This window comes from Acipenser ruthenus, chromosome 22 (assembly GCF_902713425.1).
Source record: "Acipenser ruthenus chromosome 22, fAciRut3.2 maternal haplotype, whole genome shotgun sequence".
Lineage (NCBI taxonomy): Eukaryota > Metazoa > Chordata > Actinopteri > Acipenseriformes > Acipenseridae > Acipenser > Acipenser ruthenus.
In genome coordinates, this window is record NC_081210.1 from 24,269,865 (window position 1) to 24,290,232 (window position 20,368).

At 39.1% G+C, this 20,368-nt stretch overlaps 1 protein-coding gene across 1 annotated transcript; it reads right to left on the bottom strand.

Moving 5' to 3' along the window:
- Window positions 1–11,839: 11,839 nt before the first annotated feature.
- On the bottom strand, window positions 11,840–20,335 carry LOC131699458 (M-phase inducer phosphatase 1-B-like). The gene is made up of 17 exons (XM_058996195.1): window positions 19,401–20,335; window positions 18,719–18,896; window positions 18,261–18,355; window positions 17,861–17,903; window positions 17,137–17,178; window positions 16,844–16,877; window positions 16,547–16,642; window positions 16,275–16,376; window positions 16,021–16,134; window positions 15,616–15,696; window positions 15,227–15,418; window positions 14,934–15,035; window positions 14,683–14,745; window positions 14,211–14,309; window positions 13,677–13,810; window positions 13,177–13,288; window positions 11,840–12,494 (listed from the first exon to the last, which is right to left on the bottom strand). The coding sequence occupies exons 2-17, from the start codon at window positions 18,892–18,894 to the stop codon at window positions 12,354–12,356; spliced, it is 1,626 nt and encodes a 541-aa protein (XP_058852178.1). The 5' UTR covers window positions 18,895–18,896; window positions 19,401–20,335; the 3' UTR covers window positions 11,840–12,353.
- Between the last annotated feature and the right edge of the window lie 33 nt (window positions 20,336–20,368).

A 20,368-nucleotide genomic window follows, 5' to 3' on the forward strand; every position in this document is an offset into this window, starting at 1 on the left:
ACTGTGAACACCTTAACCAGTCACCAAGCCTCGTCTCAATAATCCCATTCAATCTGAACGCTGTCACACAGGCCTCTCCTACACGTAATTCACAGGACATACACATATGTACTGACACTCTATTGACTGGAACTCAATCAGTCATTAGGCAGTCTGAATGCATCACTTGTTAATTAGTGACATTTATAAAGAAACTCGGTACAGGTATAAAATATCACAATTACCTTAACTAATGTACTCTTATTGTTTAGATTCGCTTTGTATATCCTTTCCTGTTTCTGTCATCACAGCCGGGTCACTTTTCAAAGCGCTCCTCTGGCCTCCAAATGGTCTCTCAAACATGTGTTTTCTCTAAGTTCAGCTGGTTCACCAGAGTGTAACCGTTAACCAGGCCCCTGAGATACTGTCCCCAGTGGATGTAAGAAACCCCACCTTTGCTCTTTGAGGTAGTTCTTACTGATGTATTTCTGACATCCACTATGGGCCAAGACTTTGAGAGAAGACGTACATTAAAGGCTATTTAAGGCCACAGGGCTTTAAACTTCCGAAGTTTGATATTTTGCCAGGCCTCCTGACAGATATGTTTCATATGTTCAATACCCGAAGGCTGGTTACTTTTCCCCAAAATAACTGTAACAGAAAAAAGAGTTTGAGGTGGATTTGATTAACCAATACCTCGCTGGGATAAGCCAGAGTTGGATTTTATTGGAAAATTTGACAGCACCGGTAAGTCACCCACCTATTTTTAGGGGTCTCCCGAGATAACCATTGATAAGCAATTGATGCAATCCTGGGTATATTCCCCAGTGCTGTATCCAATGACTGCTGTGTCTTATGGCCACGCTTATAGGTTGATCAAATAGAGCCTCAATCTGCAGGAAGGCGCAGTTACATTATTCATTATTGAGTTTTATTGCTATTTCTATCCTGTTATTATTTGACATCTCTCTAGAAATGTGCCTTTGCAGGGTCAATAGGATGGACTGTACTTTCTAGTCTGGTACAGTACCTTTATAATTTGTACAAAAATATTGGATAAAAAGGAGCCTTGGTATATTCTGTACAAAGTACTTGTAATGCATAAACATGTCAGTTAGGCTACCGATTGATGTTATAAACCTGTCTAATTCATTTTTCAAATGTAATGAGTAAATTATCCTCATAAATCAGTCCCTAAGCGTCTAGGTTTAAATTCCATGCAATTTCCACTCTAGCTAGTGAAATAGTTTTTAAACAGTCTTATCTAGACTGACATGCATTTGATATATATATATATATATATTTTATTCCAGTAGATGTTAGAAGTTTTATATATAAAAAAATTGTATTAAAAAAAAAACCCTGAGGCAGCTTCGAGTCTTGTGGATTTTACAAGACTTTTACAAGAAACTGTGAACTATTTCCATGTCAAGTAAGTTTCAATTTTCCTCAAAAATTAATTTAGATCATAAATAAATATTTAATAACATTCTGCTTTAAATTGTTAAACAAGATAAATGCACACATCCAAATATTGCTCTGCTTCATTAAGTTTTAATAACAAGGCACCACTATCGTGACACTCTGAAGTCACAAAATATCAAAATGTATCAAATGAAATGACAGAGACCAATATTTCTAGCCATGCAAGTCAAAAATACTGGCGTCTTTTTCTTCTCTGCTTTATTACATTGACTTCAATGGGACACCAATCCTGTATGAACCTGTCTGAAGGAAGCTTTGTTTTCTATGTTTTCATTACAGCTTGTCATAGCTGTATCTATTACATGCACATGTTTTGGTCTTTTCCTTTTTAAGTTCTGGATTTTCATTTTTAAAAAGGTGGGATGTGTGCTGCTCCTGCTCCGAGTCTGTAACTGAGTTTGTCATTGGGCTCTGTGAAATGCACTGATACTATGGATGCTTTGTGGCATTTGTTTATTGAAGCTCTGCTGTGTTGTGGATGGCTGGGAGATTCCACTTGTCATATTACTCAATAGAACTTTCCACTGCCAAGGTGTTGAAAGGCCTCCTCACCCCCACGCTATCACCTGTCCACAGCCAACCCACCAGCTCTCAAGCCTGGGTTGATCATCAGAGCTTTCCCTGTAGTACCTGGCTCACTGTCACCACCGTATTAAGCCTTTGTTTAAAAAGTGTTCGAGAACGAGTGAACCGTTTCACTTTCAGTTGTCAAAAAAAGGAAATGAAAAGATAACCTTACTGTTTGCTCTGCGCAGACAGAACTACTCTTTGTGAAAATCCTGCTATAAAAAAGGGCCCAGCTGTCTTCTGCTAATAAACTCTATATTTAATACCTTGTGTTGTTTTACTTCATCTGATAATTTTCTTTTTGCAGTCATTGGCAATGACAGCATCCAGGGTAGCTATTCATTTCAAACAATTAGCTTTTTTTTTCTTTTTGTTTTCTTTTTAAACCTCTTCTTAGAGATGTTGGGGTACTGGTTGCCCCTTATAAAAGTGTACCACAGTAAATTGTCATGGTAATGCATTTGCCCATGTTTTTTTCCATGGGTGCATTTTCCACACTTTACCATGGTTTGCCATGTGTTTTAATATGCTTTGCTATACCTCTGGGCTTGACAATGCTTACCTATGCTTTATCATGCTTTGACTATGCTATATTACACATTGATTTGCTTTTTCTATGATAAACAAATTCCTAGCACTTTCCAGTGGATTTCCTTTGTGAATCCTTGCTTCCATCGCTGAGCGACTGACGTTGCAAGTCGAGAGAAATCCACCCAGTTCTTTCCTTTTTATACGGATGCTTGCTTATAGAGCACAGCATCGCGGACATGGCAGAGTTTCAAGTGTGCTATTGTGGCTCTGTCAGAAATCAAGAAGCAGCTCTTCATGGTAGCTGACAGAGCCTGTCAAGCTGGTAGGGATGGCAGGTGGCATCTCAATATTGCCCCAAGGCAGCTTTGGATTGCTGCTTTAAAGACTGCTACAAACTCACCAGGTAAAATATTCAGCACATGTATTATTTCTAACTTCTGTTCTGAACTTGCTTTCCCCTCAAAAATAATATACTAGTAAGAGACTTTCACAAGATTCTCCTGACATATTACAACATGAAATATAATAAAATATAGGCTCTTGTGCTGTATATTGATTTGAAGCTATTCACAGAATTCAAGGAATTGATATTTTACCCAGTTCTTAAGTAGATCAGAGAGAGAACTTAACCTAACAGAGAGGTCCTCTCTTATGAAAGAAACCTTATATTTACTACATTCCCTGATCTATAAGCCTATTTTCTAGAAATTAAAAATGAACTACACCCATGCAGAGGGACTACATTTGAAAGACGACAACAAGGAAGACCCTATGGGTTATACACCGGGCCCCCTCAGCTCCACACTTTCACTTTAACCACTGTCCTTGGGTTAACAGAGTGCTAGCAAGGGACTAGTCTCCGTGGACCAAACAGCCTCTTCTTGTCCCCAACATTTCTTTGTCCGCATCTAAGTGAAGAAACCCACAAAGACACGTGCTAAAATATCTTCAAGTCTAGTTGGAGTGAAGCCCAGTCACTTCCTGTGTGTGTGTGTGTGTGTGTGCGTGCACGCTTTCATTGAGGACAGAAGGTGCTGATAGCTCCTTGCCAGCCCTTTCTGTCAGTTTTAATAATACTGATTTAAAAAACACACACACACCGGAGCCCTGCGTGCAGGGTAGACCAGAGGAGGCTGAGCAAACACATTGTCCATTGTCACTCGGCCCGTTAGTGCTAACATTTACCAGCATGCTTCGTCTAACACTGCCACAGAGATTAGGCACCCTAATGACACCTACACAATGTATTAAAGACACATTTTATCACCTGTCTGTATTACAGAGTGCAAACATATAAGCAGGACATAGGTGGAAGGCCTAAAAAAAGTGAGCCCTCAAATCGACAATCTAGATTTATTTGCCAAGAAGGCAAGAGGCAAACCAAAAGAGCTCTACAAAGAGAGTACCTGCTCCCAGTTAGGACTTGTATGTAAGAAGAAAGGCGAACAGGTAAATAATCAGTGTTTCACTAGAAATAATGTCTATGCAACAACATTTAACATAATAGGGCTGTTTTGAGTGAGACCTAACTAACCTCACATAACTATGCACAGCTCCATACAGATGGCTCTTCCCAACTGGAGGCTTACTTTGTGACTCTTGTGTTGCTGCGACAGAGAGCAGCTTGCGCTGTGCAGGCGGCCCCCGGGTGAAATGCGAGGGGAATAGGTCCCTCCTGTCGGTGTGTTTGCAAATGGAGAGATGCAGGGAGACAGATGTGTGTTTCCTCCGGAGGGAGCCAAGCCAAAAGCACTGTGACAGCAGAGCAGCATACTGCTGGAGCCTGGGTGCTACCCTACAGGAGAGTCCACTCCACTAAAATAAAATGTAAAAACAAAACACAAGCAGTACTCTTCTGAAACTTCATTCAGCTGTTTACTGGAAAAAGTCCCAACTTGTATTTTGTATTTATTTATTTATGCAGCATGTAATTTATGTATCTATCTAGAACTCAATAAACTTCATAATCGAAGTTGGTAGACAATATGTCTTTTCCAATGTCTTTATTTAAATAAATATACTTTTGTGGATTTCATTTTAGTCGTGAAGATATAAAAATCCCCTTTAACATCAAAGGGGCGATTCAGACGATTGAACTACACTCTTTCTGAATGTCTTCAATGGAGTACCTAAAGAAAACTAGCTACATGCTTTGAAAAACAACTACAAGTCTTTCTTAATGTCTTCAATTGTACATAAAAGACATTGAGAGACTTATCGTCAGAAAGTGATTCAAGCTACAGTCAGCATCTTACCTGTTCAATGGCAAGCCCATCACAAGGCCAGCTACAGAAGTGCTCCCCAGCCAAGCTGTTGGCTGCTTACTATTTTTCTCGCACTAAATTATATTGACTCTCATCTACTGCAGAATTGAGAACGCCTTTATAGCATTAAGTACCAGATGTACACAATAAAAAAAAAACCTGAGCCGCCAATTATACCGTTTTAAAAACTAGCTTAATTCTTTTAAACAGGTATTACTCTTCGGAGTGACACAACACATGTTTTCTATTGACATTTACTGCCTTATCAGCTGTCCGAATCATTGCTCACAGAGTGCTTTATGTACACACAGGGCACTTGCTACACTGTTAAATGTTAAGTACATACAGAAGAAAAAATATTAGTTGCTATGCTCATGAGTGATCCGATCTAATGCCCACTGAAAGCTGCTGCATTGTTTGACCAATATATCTTTATAACAGGCATCGCAGATTGAAACGTCAGTTGGAGTCATGGAAAGGAACACAAAATCACAGGCCAGGGTTTTATGATGGCTGTGACAGAACAGTTAAGGAAAACAAGGGGTTATTGGGTTCAGATTGGTACTGCGCTAATGGCAAAGCAGGTTCATTTCACCTCCAGAGCAAGGGCGTATGACTGGTGGTCATGCACCCCTTTTCCACTGGTACATCCGAGCTGATTCCACTGGCTATTTGTCGACCCAAGCAAGAACCAAACAGCAAAACTCTGGCCTCACAACACATCTGAACCTGGCTCAGAGGCGAGCTGGGCCAGGGAAGGGGTTAATGATTCTTGTCATTACGTTGCATCAGTCAGTACACTTGAACAATATGGCGTGCAGCGGAGGAGAGAAAACGACAGCCTTGGGACGCTGAGGAAGCCCAGGTTCTAGTTTCTCGGTGGGCAGATAGAAGATTTCATAGAGCTGGAACCATCGATACACAACCATAAGCTCTGGACACGCCCGTCTCACCTCAAATACAGCACCTCTTAATACCGTAGCATCTACACGTTGATTGTGTGTTACATCAGTTGCATGGCTTGGGCTCTGCAGTGGAAAAACAACCAGGCTCCGAAGTGCGTGGCCCCAGCACGGCTCAATTGTACAGTGGGAAAGAGGGAACGGGCTGGAAGCTTGCAGGCATCTGCTGTCCAGCTCCTGGGTTTAACAGAAAAGATTTGCTTAGCTGTGGGATCAGTGGAAATTCAGCAGCACTAGGTAAAAGAAAAATCCCATTCAAATCAAATGCACTCAGTAGCATATGATAGGGTAACATATTTGAGTCATTTTGCACATCTACAGTATATGCCTTGTGGAATGTAAAATTGGCACATTGTTGTAGAAGGTCAAATTCATTATCAGAAATATTTGATCAGATAAAGCAGGAACATTACAAGTTGCGGTCTCTAACAGCTGGGAGTACAGAGGTAGTTGTTAACTGTGATGATGAGATCATGAAAGCCAGTCTGGGGAAGTCACAGTGTTGAAAGTGGGTTCAGAGACTCACACAATCACAATACAGTTCAGGCCTGACTGATCTTTTTGTTGGAGGAGACGCCACTTACAGCAGAGGTCACCCGGCGGAAAGTTAATTAGCCACCACTGAACAACGCTTCTCAAAGGGTGGCCTATTCCAGCTTTTATCTTTCATTTTGAAATTCAGCAAATACGCAGTTTTGGATTGAGTTTTGGAGAGCAACTCAATTTAAAGCCTTTTTTTTGCATTAATGGACAAATACACATTTCAGTAATCATTTGCTTTTTCATCACAAAGGTTTTATTTTTATAGTTTACTACATATATTAATCAGAATTGGATTCCTCATTGTACTTGCCCTAAATAATTCATACCGGTATATTAAAATTACACTCTCGGATTATGGCATCTCATTTGCAAAAGCTGTCCCATGTGAAAAACAGACATAAACTTTCAGATGTTACATTCCAAATGATACAGACTACATGAATTTCAAGTAACTCTAATGCAATATTAATGACCATTACCCAGTATATTATTCATTGTTGGTGGGCAGGTGGAGTGGGGGTGTAATGATATTGTAAATGTTTCCTGGATTTGTTTGGGATGGAAAAATTGCTGCCATTCAGAACTAGTGGCATGGCTAATTCATCTCATCAATCAGCCAGTTTACAGGACACAATCAAGCGTAATTAAAACAGGTGTGAAGCAGTCTCCAAAATGCAATTCAGGATTGAATTGGCCGTTATCTCTCCCTCTCCGAGAGGTGAGGGGGACCCTGGGAAAGAAGCCTGATAATGGTAATCACAGAGGGGTGCTCAAAGGGAGTAGCTGTGTATGGGGTCAGTATTAAGAACGATTGGAATTAACAAAATGATTCCATAAATCCTACCTGTTCTACACTTTCTTTCGCAACACAGCTTATCGCATGTGCAGTGGCTTGCTAACTGAGATGTCTGTTTATTCAGTGATGTACCAGATATTATATATTACAATAAAAATTATTATATATTACTTTCAAAACTGCACATTACAGACATATATAGCAAATAGGAATGCACATCAGGTAGGACAGGTAATTTTATGTTAACTACAATCGCTTTAAATCAGCTTTTAACCTTAGAAGTAAGGGTTCATTAAACACAGGCACAAACAAATACAAAACTGGCACCAAAAGACCACTTATTCTTCAAATGTTACCGTCTGCATTTCTGGGCTGCGAATGGTTTAAAGCTTTCACTGTGAATTTCCGAGCCCGTGTCTAATATGGTCTTTGTGACCGAGATGGAAAAAGACATTTGGAGTTTATTATAGAAGCGGCCAGTCGTCTCCTGTGTGATCAGTCAGGTGGAAGAAAGGCATTAGTATGGTATGTGAACTAGAATCACCTGGCCTGGCATTCTAATTCTGGAACCAGCTCAAATAATTCCAGAAATCGAATCCGTTGTACAATTCCATTCACTATATTGGTCTCACGTGTTGTTTTGAAAGAAACAATAAAAAATAAAAAATAAACTATAGTAGGTTAAATACAGCTTATGTCATTACACCTGGCTAGTAAAAGTGCACAAGCTTCCTTCAAAATATACATATGTAATACACATATAGAGTGAACATGTACAATAGATAATATTTACAGAATTAATTAACTGTTACCCCTTTAATGAGTTGTGTGCCTTGTATTGCAATGCTTTTTTTCTGTTAAATTGGGCAAGGGAGGCGTATCCAGGTTAATCAAACCATGAAGCCTCATCTTGCTCCAGGTAGGGTCTTGTCTGTGCCCAATTTTACAGCTGGTTGGACCATGACAGAAGGAGAAGGTGACCTGCATTAGCCCCCCAGCGGACAGGACTGTCAAGCTGGGATACAAAGCCACCATCGCCCTCTGGTCCCAGTGCTAACCACTGACCCACACACACTGCCTCTCAGATACATGAAATCAATGGCCGTTCACTGGCAAGTTCATCTCCGTTGATTAAAGGACCGCATACAGTCCGTATTTGTCTCAGAAATACCTTGATTTTAGAATTGAGCTTTGTTGCCCAACACGCACAGAAGTCAGAGGATGCAAACACTCACTGTTACATGCACAGGAGAGCTACTACCATGCCCATTGGGCTCCCAAGCAACAAGAAAGCTTCCCTTCCCTTCTCCTCCTCTTGTGTGGCCGACGCCCGTAGCAGCTTTGTTACATGGTGACAGAAGTTAATGCACGTTTCTTTCAACATCCAAATAACACATTTACTTTACAGCATGTATAAAATGAATGGCAAGAACAGAAGTCTAAGCCAGAAGTAACTGTTTAACCCTTTCTTAGTTGGCAGCTCAAAGCCTTCCTTTTCCCACACTATCCCCTTTCAGGAGAGGGCAGATTAACATAGGAATAAGCCTCAAATTCTAGCATTACAGTTGCATAGTTCTTACTTCAATCATTTCCCCCATCAGAGACCGCTGGAAACAGAAAGAGGCATTGTTTAAAAGCAGACAGCTGTTTGCAGCTGTTGAATCAAAGAGCCACCAGATTCCTATTTAGGTTCACTTGCAGGTTGCTTTATCAGCAGCAGTATTACCACATAATTTCCTGTAAAAAAGAATCTGCTTTTATTTAAATTACATTTAAGGGATGGAAAAAACGGCTATTAAACCCACCATGGCTGCAGCTTTTGGTTGTTTTCCTGATCTCAATTTTCACCCCACAGCATTGGTTCATCCTTCCTCACAAACCAGATCCGATTCTCTCCTGCACCTGTTTTTAATCATTGGTTCAAGGGTCTCCTTGGCAATTTATTTAATTGGAGCCTCTTTTTTTTTAAACCTAGGATTGTCTCTCTTTCTGGATAAATTCTGAAAACACTTTGTTAATTATGTTTTGTGTACATTTGCTTAAAATAACTTTTTTTTTTCTAAACGGTACTTCAAATGATTCTTTGTAGTATTCATATTCAAAAAGAGTTGAAACACCCTTTCCATGAAACATCTGGAAAGGAACCTGGTTGTTTCAAATGCATTAGATATGCAGAGACGTTATTTACAGTAACTGAGGAGGAGAGACTTCAGGAGGATCCATTATAACAGACTTCAAACACAGCAACAGGTTTAATCACGTACATAGGCTTCTGTTTAGTAAATTCAGGTATTGGAAATGTTTAAACTCAACATAACAGCCACTGTAGCCAGTGGCTCCGCTGCACTTTTCATTGAAAGAGCCAGTCCAGTGATTGTGCTTCAAATTTCCAGTTTAAACAGTACGGGTTAGTTTACAACAGTTAGACATTTAGAAATATTTGTAAACATTGAAGCCTTACAAATCCATCCCAAATATTAAACAGGAAACAGAAGAACCATAAAACAATACATAGAAGTTTATTTGTTTTCAGTTTCTGTCTTCATGGATCAACACTGTCAGTTTAAATGTTACAATTAATTTTCACAAGGTAAAAGGAAATGACCACATTATTTAGCTAAACACACAATTCTCTTTAAAGACTTGTTTTAAAGCCCAACACATTGGGTTTTATCATTTTGCTATGGTAAAAGCACCCAGCTAAATAGTACACGTTACTAATGACAACAAATATTTTATAGGACAAACGCAGATCTAAAATAAGCACTTCATAAACTTCCTTCATTATTTGCATAACTATAATGCTATTACAGGAGGAAGGGGATTGCCACGGTGTCTGACTGTATGCAATTAAAACATTTTGTATTATACCATCACAGCATGTGACCCATCATGACTCAAATAACAAACCCATATTCTTGGAAGGAATCATTGCAATGACGTTAACCACTATAATAATAATAATAAAATCTAAATATTGTACCAAAGATAAAAGGTATCAGATGCCCATAAAGGTTCTTGAACCTTCTGAGAATGTGGAAGAGGTGATCAGATCATCTATCTTGCTTGTAAAATCATCTTCACCAGTCATGTACTCAGACAATAAAATGTGCACTGTGTTGAAATCCTATTTGCTAACACAAATAATATACTGAGAAATGACACAGTACTGTAGATGCAAAAGTGATTACCCTGGCAGCTGAATGCATCATCATGTCCAAGACAAAGTGAATTATTGATGCTGTGAACCATGAACCCTCCCCTGACTGGTACAAACAAGTACAAGGGATCATGCTCAATTGTTATAGATTACAAAAACAAGAAGCAACTTAAGTCCCTAAATTTCCATAAAGAGACCCCTCCTTTTATAGAACAAATATATATAGGCAGTAGAACATAAAAAACACACACACACACACACACACACACACACACACATTCAAATGTTGTTGGTTACCAGGCTGTTTGTATCAGGACTTGATTATAAGGACAACTGCCACTATCACAGCTTCATTTCTACCTCTGTACCACAATAGTGCTGTACCAGGACTAATGTAACCCTCCAGTCATTATTCAAGACTCCAGGTGTGGAGATTCAGTAACAATAGTCCCCTCTCTCTTTCAGAACACAAAGTACTGCTCTAATGTCATGTTTAGCCACACACACACACACACACACACACACACACACACACACAGACAGTATGCATCAGTATTGGTACGGAACGTTCTATTGCATGCACAATTCTGTTTCATCTAACCTACTATAAGCATGATTACATTTAGATCAACATCAGGATACCATGTCCGGAAGCAGATCACTAGTACAGTACAAACCATATAGAAATCAAAACACAATGGAGTACAGTACTTCAGAAAATCACAATCCAAGGTACACACAAGAATAAATTCAATAAAATACAGCATTTTAGAATGAAATTTACTCAAATCATATAAAATGCAAATTTATTTTTGTAGGGCATTCAAGTAATAAAAATACAAAATTATATTAGACATGGACCTTGACAGAGGACACAAAAATATAACAGCATGACAAAATCTGACAAAAACATTGTAATGTAATAGGAGTGCAGCCAAGCAGGGCATGAGCTGACATTTGTTAAAGGCTAGACATGTCCCTCTTGAAATGCATTCATTTACTAGACGGTTGATTGAATGTGGATTAACCACAGCTGGATTTCAGAGAGAAGGAGATGATCTGTTTCTAGTTGATGAACCTCAATGTGTTGATATTCTACAAATAATAATAATACCAATAGTTCTGTGAACCTTTGTATCCTGCACCTAAACTCGGCACCAGAAACTAAAAATAATATCCCCACTCAACACAAGACATAGAAAACATCAAATCTTACATACTTTAGTCTCTCTATAAAAAAACAAAACCAAAACAAAAGTAAAATCGGCAGTCTATTGATCTGGAGCAGAACTGTAATAGTACCCTGCAAATTAGAATTGCCAACATTTCTCCAAATTACTGGCTCATGCACCATGCAACTCTGAAGGGCTTTATGTACCACAGATTTAGGAATCTATCTGTCTATACAGAAAGTTATAGGATTGATTTTTTTTTTTTAATGTAGATAACAAAAGTTTTAGAAATATATTATATATATATATATATATATATATATATATATATATATATATATATATATATATATATATACACACAAACACACACACACACACACACACACACACACACACACACACACACACACACACATATACATACACAAACACTGCAAAATTTAAAATTAGGGATACTAAAAAGCGATTTACATATTAGGATTTTAAAAAGGACAATCATACCTCGATCCATTTAATTGTCTGAAATACAAGATTCCCGTCAGCAAATATACCAAATCTATAAATGATTATAAAAAAGCAATCCAATAAGCAAGTTCTGAGATCAATCTGCACATTATTACCCACTACATCTGTTAAGTGACCTATAAAAACAATTACAGAAATCAGGCTGTTGGATGATGTGCAGGGCTGAAAGCTGCAAGTTTCAATGATTGTAGTTATGCTAACAATCTTATTTTTCATACAACCCAACATGATTTCATTTTACCCGTGTACAGCGCAGGGTAGAAATGGAATCCATTCAGATCCACAGATCATTTGGTGCGAGCGGAATATTCTTTAATTCCATCTACATTAGAAGATCCCCCCCCCCTCCACCTCAGTTGCCTCGTCTTACAGCTTCATCAGCCGTGTGATCTGCTCCCGTCGTCGCCGCTCCCCGGTCCACGACTTGCTCCTCGTTCTGAATTTCAGCAGCTCATCTCTATAGTCTTCGTGGTGCATGGGGCAGTAGGACTGGGGGTCACACCACGTCTGGACAGCAGAGCAAAGGGAAGGGTTAAAAAGCTACCCAACACACACTTAACTTCCAAAACTCCTCCGAGCTCTTGGCTACTCCTCTCAGCATAGAGAAGTCAGGAATGGCCAAGGAGTCCATGTTCTTTTCTCATTTTTGGGTTATAGGGTGTAGTAAGAGACAGAGTATCTATATTCAGGCCGAAGAGCTGGTCAAACTTACCCAATACTATGCTAAAATCTTTCAGTGATCTATCTTTTAAGCAATACTTTGTTTAAGGTAGAACCATAATTTAGGTTGTTCGCTACTTCACAGAAAAGTACCTTAAAATGTGTTTTGTTCTCTTTTCTTGTTCCTCTTACACTTGAATCATTCCTTTTATTCATACTCTTACCTTGCTCTGTTTCCATGGTTGCCAGAGCAACAGAATGTTTCTCTTCAACTTGGATTAGTTCCAAATCATGCACTATTGAAATGAAAAGCAGTAGTGCATAGTGATATTATCTATTGTAACAAAGTGATCTGGTTGGCTGGAAAAGGTTGTGACCGAGTATACTTTTTCATATTTTAATCTGTTCTCCAAATTCTATTTTGGAGGACAAGTGTATGTACACAAAAAAAAAAAAATGCAACGCTCAAAGTTTCACATGCTTGTTTCGTTTGCAGAGATTTCATCATGCATCAGAAATGGACTCGTACCTTGAATTCAGGGAAGAAATCTTTGTAGCCCCCTTTGAGGATGTACAGCTCAGGGTAATGGAGCGCAGGATACTCATTCACACTCCTGTCCTCCTTCCTCAGGAAACGACACCTGGGTTATAGGGAACACCGACAGACTTATGAAGATGGGTTACTGATTACTTCTCACTTCACAAACACAACTGTAACAGAGCAAAAGCGACTTCAATTGTGATGGAAAAACGTGGTATACTTAAAGTTTAGGACTATAAAACAAATAAGGATAAAGAGTTGTAACAAACACCTACCAGAAGCAATTTTTAATGTCACAAAAAGGTTAAAAAAAAAAAAAAGGGAACAGTGAATCATCAGGTACGAGAAACTAGAGAGGTGTCCATGTCTTTACCATTTGCTTTTAACACAGTTATGAAGAATTGCTTTTAAAATGGCGCTTGCTTTTGGGTTCAAGTTGCACTACTTCGGCACCATTATTACACAGCACAATACAAACTATCCCTTACATCTTGGGCCCCCTTTCAGAAGAGAACTCGCAGTGGAAGATGACAGCAACGCGTTTATCTTCCGACGTGGGAGTGATGATTTTTGTTAGGAAGAAATTAGAAATGTCCTCCTGTTTGTGGAGATTCAGCGCCCCCTGGTGAACAAAAGAAATACAAAACAATTGAGGGTATTTGTCAAGACATTCACATCCACAGATCAAAAAGGAATATTGATAAACCTCAGTGGTATACTTTTGATGCCTTTAATTCTGTGACACTTTCTGTGATTAAATGACATATATTTTCATGTAGCATATCCATTAAAACTGGTCAATTTAAATTGACATGAAGGGGCATTTTCAACCCAAATTAATAAGGCAGTGTAAAATCCAGCTCTACATCTTTTATGGCAACATGATCACATTTTATTCAATGATTTTTAACACCATGATCCCAACGCCTACACTGCTTTCCACCTTATCAAAATCTCTGAGCTAATGATCTCTGGCTTGCTATGTTTTTACCTGTAAATGTGCCTGCTTGTGCTTAACTAACCTTTATATGTCCTCCTTTGTACTCATAAGGGTAGCGGCAGTCCAGGATGAAGTACTTCTCAATAAGACTGTTGAATTCTCCACAGAGTACAGCAGCCATCTATTACAACATGAAGGGGGTTAGGCTCAGGGGAAGGGAGTTACATCAAACCATGTGTTACCAATTACAGAGAACAGTTAAGGGCAGGTCATTTAACTTGGAACAACTCAGAAAAAAAAAAATTCAGAAGACATCTGATGTTAGTTAAACAGTTGCCAGCAGGGGTATCCAAGAGGTCATGAAGTAACATTGTGTTACCATCTTCATCAAACCTGTGACTTAGTTAATTTATATAAATCGGGCTCATATAAAAGGGTGATGTTCAATAGATACCCCACGAGAGGTCAGAGCAGCTGCCCATCAAAATACAAACTATAATGTAAAAGCCATCTGATACAAACTATGCTAAAAGACATTTCGGCATAGCACTCACAGTTTCCCCTGTGATGTATTTGAGATCCCGGTGTCTCCCCGTTACAGTGGGCAAGGCGTAGACCTGCAGGAGAAACAACACAACCAATCAGACAGGCAGTGCAAAGAAACCTGAACACTTTTTTTTTTTTTTTTTTTTTTTTTTTTGAAAAAATAAGTAAGTGTTGCCATCTCCAATAAGATTTATTTAACTGACCCAGAATAAACCACTGTATGGTTTAAAACCAAAACAGTAAGGAGACTGCCTCTTACCTTAGTGAAATCTCCGATCAGCTCTTTGTGGCCCACGTCTTCATCTAGAGCCTTGCTGATGTCTACATCACACAGCGAGAGAGTCTTCTTCAGCAACAATCTCTGCAGAAAACAAAGCAGCAGTCTGTATCTCGTGAATAACACCAGTTACCAATAACCTTTCAGACACTGGATTTGCAAGTTTAATCATTAGATTTACTGTACAAAAAAAATTTAATGGAACGGTTTTGAAAGGTTTTTGGATACTAGTGGGTCTACTGAAATGATGTAAAGGGGACAGTGAATAGTCTCACCTGTGTCCTCATGTCCTCCTCCTCTCTCTCCTCCTGGATGGGGCTGCTGATGCTTTTCCGGCGCTTGATTTTCACTGGGGTCTCCACATCCTGCGGCCGCCCTGCTCTCTTCAGCATCGGCCGGTTCAGCTTCTCAGGCATGGAGGGAGACCTGAACAGCCCCTTCCTGGGCCTGTGTTTGGGAGCCTGGATCTGCAGGACAGCAGAGAGCACAAATCAGCGTTACAAGCTGGCAAAGCAGAACCGCTAAACTATTTTATTCAATTTACCATAACTGTGTTGCTATAATAACAATATTAGAAGGTCTTACTATTATTACTGCATTTCTATAAAAAAATAAAAATAGTTTGCAATGGACACTTTGGTTCAACAACAAAGACTGTACTCACAGAGAAATCCATCTCCTGGCTCATTAGGGGATCAGACAACAGCAGTGCCATACTGGAAGATATGTTTGCGTTCCTGTAATTCTATAGAGTGCAGGAAAAAAAAAAAAAAAAACAATCAGGTTCAACAACCTAACCTGCACTTTCCATCTGTGACTAAACAGAATCCCAGTCTTGATGGCCGAAAAATTTTTTAAAAGAAATCAGCAAAATGTTGTGTAGAACAAATGTGTATACTGTGTAAAACGTGTTTTAAAGTTGTGTTTATTTTCCACGATGTTGAAACAGCTCAAAGAAAGAATATTCAGGTAGACACACAGTGCTCAAACCCTCCTAGCAGCAAAGCACACCTAATCCTGCAATACCTCTAATTGTGCAGCAAAAGACTTAACAGGAGCATAGCAATACCTCTGGCTCATCCCCATTGATAATCTCCATGAATCCATCATGCTCTTCAAAACCCCCGAGAGTTATGGGACTGCACGGCACGTTCATCTCACACTCCTCCACATAGACATCCGGCTGCAATACAGTCAAATATGGGCAGTACCACCAGATCAAGACAACTGAAGCAGAAACAAAACACTAGCGAGGCACAGCTGTCGGTCTACACTATTAAACACAAGGCAACAACTTCTGTCTGCTGTTGATGTTAGACTTACTATGAGCAAGCCGTTGTGAAATTCAGGTTTCTCCAAATCTCTGTTTTGAAGATCAAGAGCATGGGGAGCAGCTCTGTTGAGCTTTTTGAACCAGTCAGGAACCTGTGAAATAACATGAAATAAAAAAAAATCATGATGCGTGCCAAACTTCTTACACTGTATCAACACAGATAAGAAGCCATAAAGTAATCGTTTACATGTCCACATTGCCCTCTAGTGGATGTTTTAATAAATCACAGCAAATACAGTGAATAAAACTTGCTCAAACTTACATTTTCTTTGTTATTAAACATCGGGCTGTCCATAACGCCCAGCTGCATGCCTTTGGAATTGTCATTAAGTTTTGGACTGCTACATAGTAAATTGGGCTTAAAAGAAAGAAAAAAATGTTAAAACATACAGCTTTAACACTTACAGTTCCCATATTCAGTTGCATTATCTACTCTTTCAATTTCTAAATCTGGCAAGTAGACACTGTGACACAAGGGGAGTCTGCAGCCAAGCTAAAATGCTACTCTTGGATCTCTAGGGTTTCAGTAGATGACTCTCTGAATAAAATACATGCTTACCAGTATACACTTGAACCGTTTGATGTGAGGTTTCCTGAAAATAAAAAATACAATGCATGATACACAGTGTGACTACCCAGTTATGGGCAGCAAGGGGAAACAGAGAGGATCAGCAGTCTGGAATTCATCATTAAGATGTCTAGAGGAGAGATTAGCAATTTGTAGAAATAAATGAACCTCTATAGTTTACAAAAGTAGAACCTGCAATACTGAAACGCATGCTTTAATGTAAATGTCAGAATACAATTTAAAAAAGGGTTTACAGTGATCAAAACCATTATCATGATACTCACTTGCTTCTAACCGAGTCTGCTTCTGGAGTGACCTTTTGATGTCTGTGGGAGGAGAGGAAGAAAAACATTGCTTTTTCAGAAGACAGGATGTGACATTCAACAAGAATAGGCTGAAGTTAAACCGAAAAGTCTTCTTTGAAATGTGGATCCGGTGACTCCAGCATTTGTTTTGGAATGTATTAATAAGACATTGGCACAGAACTGTAAGTGTTAAATGCTGCACAATTTACACAAAGTGTGAATGGCGTTGTCATTTTTTTTAATACAGCATTAGAAAACTCCACTTCCTTAACATTCTCGCTGTTCCTGCCTCTTACATACGCTACTATGATAGTAGCCGTACCATTATTTTTAGTGTTTTAATAAGCAACTGGGGAATTAAAGAAAAGCCTTAAATACCCAGCGTCCCATCTGAAAGCCATATTACAGAAAAAAAATAAATCCTTAAATCACTGTTAAAACAATGTAATAGAAATACACATTGCACCGCACCCCCCACCCTCCTTGATTAATGGCAATGATATAATCATTACAATTATGTTTTGAAACTAAAAATGGCTGGAGGCAGGAACAGTTAGTCGGGGGAATGTAAGAAACACCAAAGAGTTCTGTTGGAACATGGAATGTAAGACGAGCCTAGACTCCCAGATTGGAAGAGCAGAAGCTGTCAGACTGATGGCCCAAGAAGGAAGTTATGTTTAACATGATTTTTAATTGTCTCAACCTCTGTACAGGGGACTCCAAATGACAAGGGGAGACCGGATGATCTGCAAAGAAATTAAAAAGATAGATTAGGCTTGTAAAGGGAGTTTCTGTGAAGACAAACCAGGCATACCTGGAACGCAAGAGACCTGGCATCTCTGATTCTTTGGTTTGTAAACATCATGCAGTGTTTATATAAGCCTGTGCCTATGAAGTCACTATGTCAGCAGCTTTGTAGCATTGCTGGCACAAACAGTTTTTTTTTGGGTTTTTTTCTACTCATGATCAAACTTGAATTGCAAAAAAAAAAAAAAAAAAAAGGTGTGTGAAAAGCATGAAACAAATCTCAAAGCATTAAGCCTTTGGAAACAGAAAATGAGTCCAACATGATTCTCGGGTCCCTATCAAAAGGCATAACACACCTGAGTCTCTCGTGTCTGGTGATGCTGTTAGGGGCGACACGGTTTCCTCATTGCTACTCAGATTAGAGAGATCCAGGCAGCGCTTTGGAGTGTCACTGAAATCAAAACAGCATCGACACGTTCATAACAGGAATCGTGGAAAACAGCACCGAATGTAAAACGAGTAGAGATGTGTTCCTACAATTTTAAAATGCATGGGATGGACTGCAGCTTCACACATTTAGTGCTTTTGAATACATGCACTGATCTGAGGTGGCCGCAATGAAATGTCCAGAATGTAAGTTGCATAGTAATTGCCATTTACCAACACAACTAAAAAGTTCCTTTGCGGTTTTCTGTGGCGGAGCCTGAGAATATCGCCCTAGTGGCTTCTTATGCAAAAGAGCACTCATCTTCACACAGTCCCACATTCCACCAGCACCCCTGTAAGTAACTCATGAGTTTACAGTGATCCTTACCCTCCTGCGAATGCACTGAGGTTGCTGAAGTTGTTAGCCAGATCAGTGATGGGAGACAGCGTCTTCTCTGGAGAGGAGACAAACGAGTCCCGCTCCCTGACCAGGTTCAGCAGCATCCTGCAGCCGGATCGAAAGCTCAGGCTGGAGCCTGGGCCACTGGATGGGTTCTCAGACATTACTGGAAAACAGACACAAACGAATGGATACATATAAGTGAGTACATAACAAATTTCAGTGCGGATCATTAAACACTGTCTACTGTCATTCACTTTGTGTGCAACATCAATATAACACAGTTTCACAGGACTCTGTAATAACATCCCAGTAACAATGTCCCAATTAAGCCATGTGCATATCCATTTTATAATTGATAATGCACCATTTAAAATGGAATTGAATCTGAAATTCACTTTGTCAAGCATATAGAGCAGGTTTTGCTCTAAAACAAAACCTACAAAGACTCAGGGTTTAGAAAGTTGTATTGTAGGATACTGTTTTGGTAGAAGTTTCAGACACTTAGCCCAAAACGTGTTCAGCTTTATTAGCTACTGTTACAAAACCATTCTTTTTTTAACAATCCAAACGAATTACTAGCAGATCATTAAAAAAACAACAACGCTACATAGTTATAAATAAGGAAAAGATGCATCATAAATAACATGTTGCTCAAGTCAGCACTTACCTTATGTTTTGCTTTTCCCGGACAGGAGTTGCTTCTGGTACTGTTCTGTGAAGGACACCGTACCCTCCCCCGCTAATTAAAATAAACTCGCAACAGTGAACTAACTAACTTTAAAATCAGTAACTAACCTGGAACATATCCTGTGATCAAGATAAAACAAAACCCGTGAAGACACCGTCGTGAGCGGTTTGATGTCGTGATAGTTTACATCTAACTTTTAGCTCGAGTTTGTGATTAACACAATTTGTGATAAAAAAAATATATCAAATTACACCGACTTCCTGTTCCCTTTTACAAAAGTAGCCTTCGTCTATTCGGATTAAACTGGTGCCCCGCAAACCTGCCTGCCTCTCTAAGCATGCTATTGTTTTCAATATAAAATAATTTCTCTAAAACTTATACAAATAAGCAATTTATTACATTCTGTATTGTTGACAATAGTATTGTTTAGTTCTACGACGCTGAATTCAAAAGTAAATAACACTGCATTAGCCGAGTGACGCACAATGCCTGCTTTTAATTTTGAAAAATGTAATAAATGCCTGCATGTGTTACTTTATTAAACTATAAACCCGGTTTGTGTTTGCTTGCCTTTGCCATTTGTTTTCCAGTGTGGCGAAATAATGCCCTCGCTCCCGCAGATTTTTGACACACGATAAATTCTGTACATTAAAACGTGTAGCTGATTTTATTTTCCTCCAATCGTGATCTTTCTTCTCGATCGAGAAATATTAACGTTTTTGTACTCCAGTAAAAACTAAGTTGTGTTTATCATATACAGAAACTTACAAAGCCTTCCCTTCTAACTTGCCCTTTAAAAAAAAAAAAGGATTTAAAATTTTTCGCACAAAGCTTAGCCAATAAGAGCAAACCCCACCGTAGCGTAGAAACTACGAAACGCGTTTTGAGACGTACAATGAAATTAAGCTTGCCAATTCGTTACTTTGTACGCCCATCAAAATACTTGC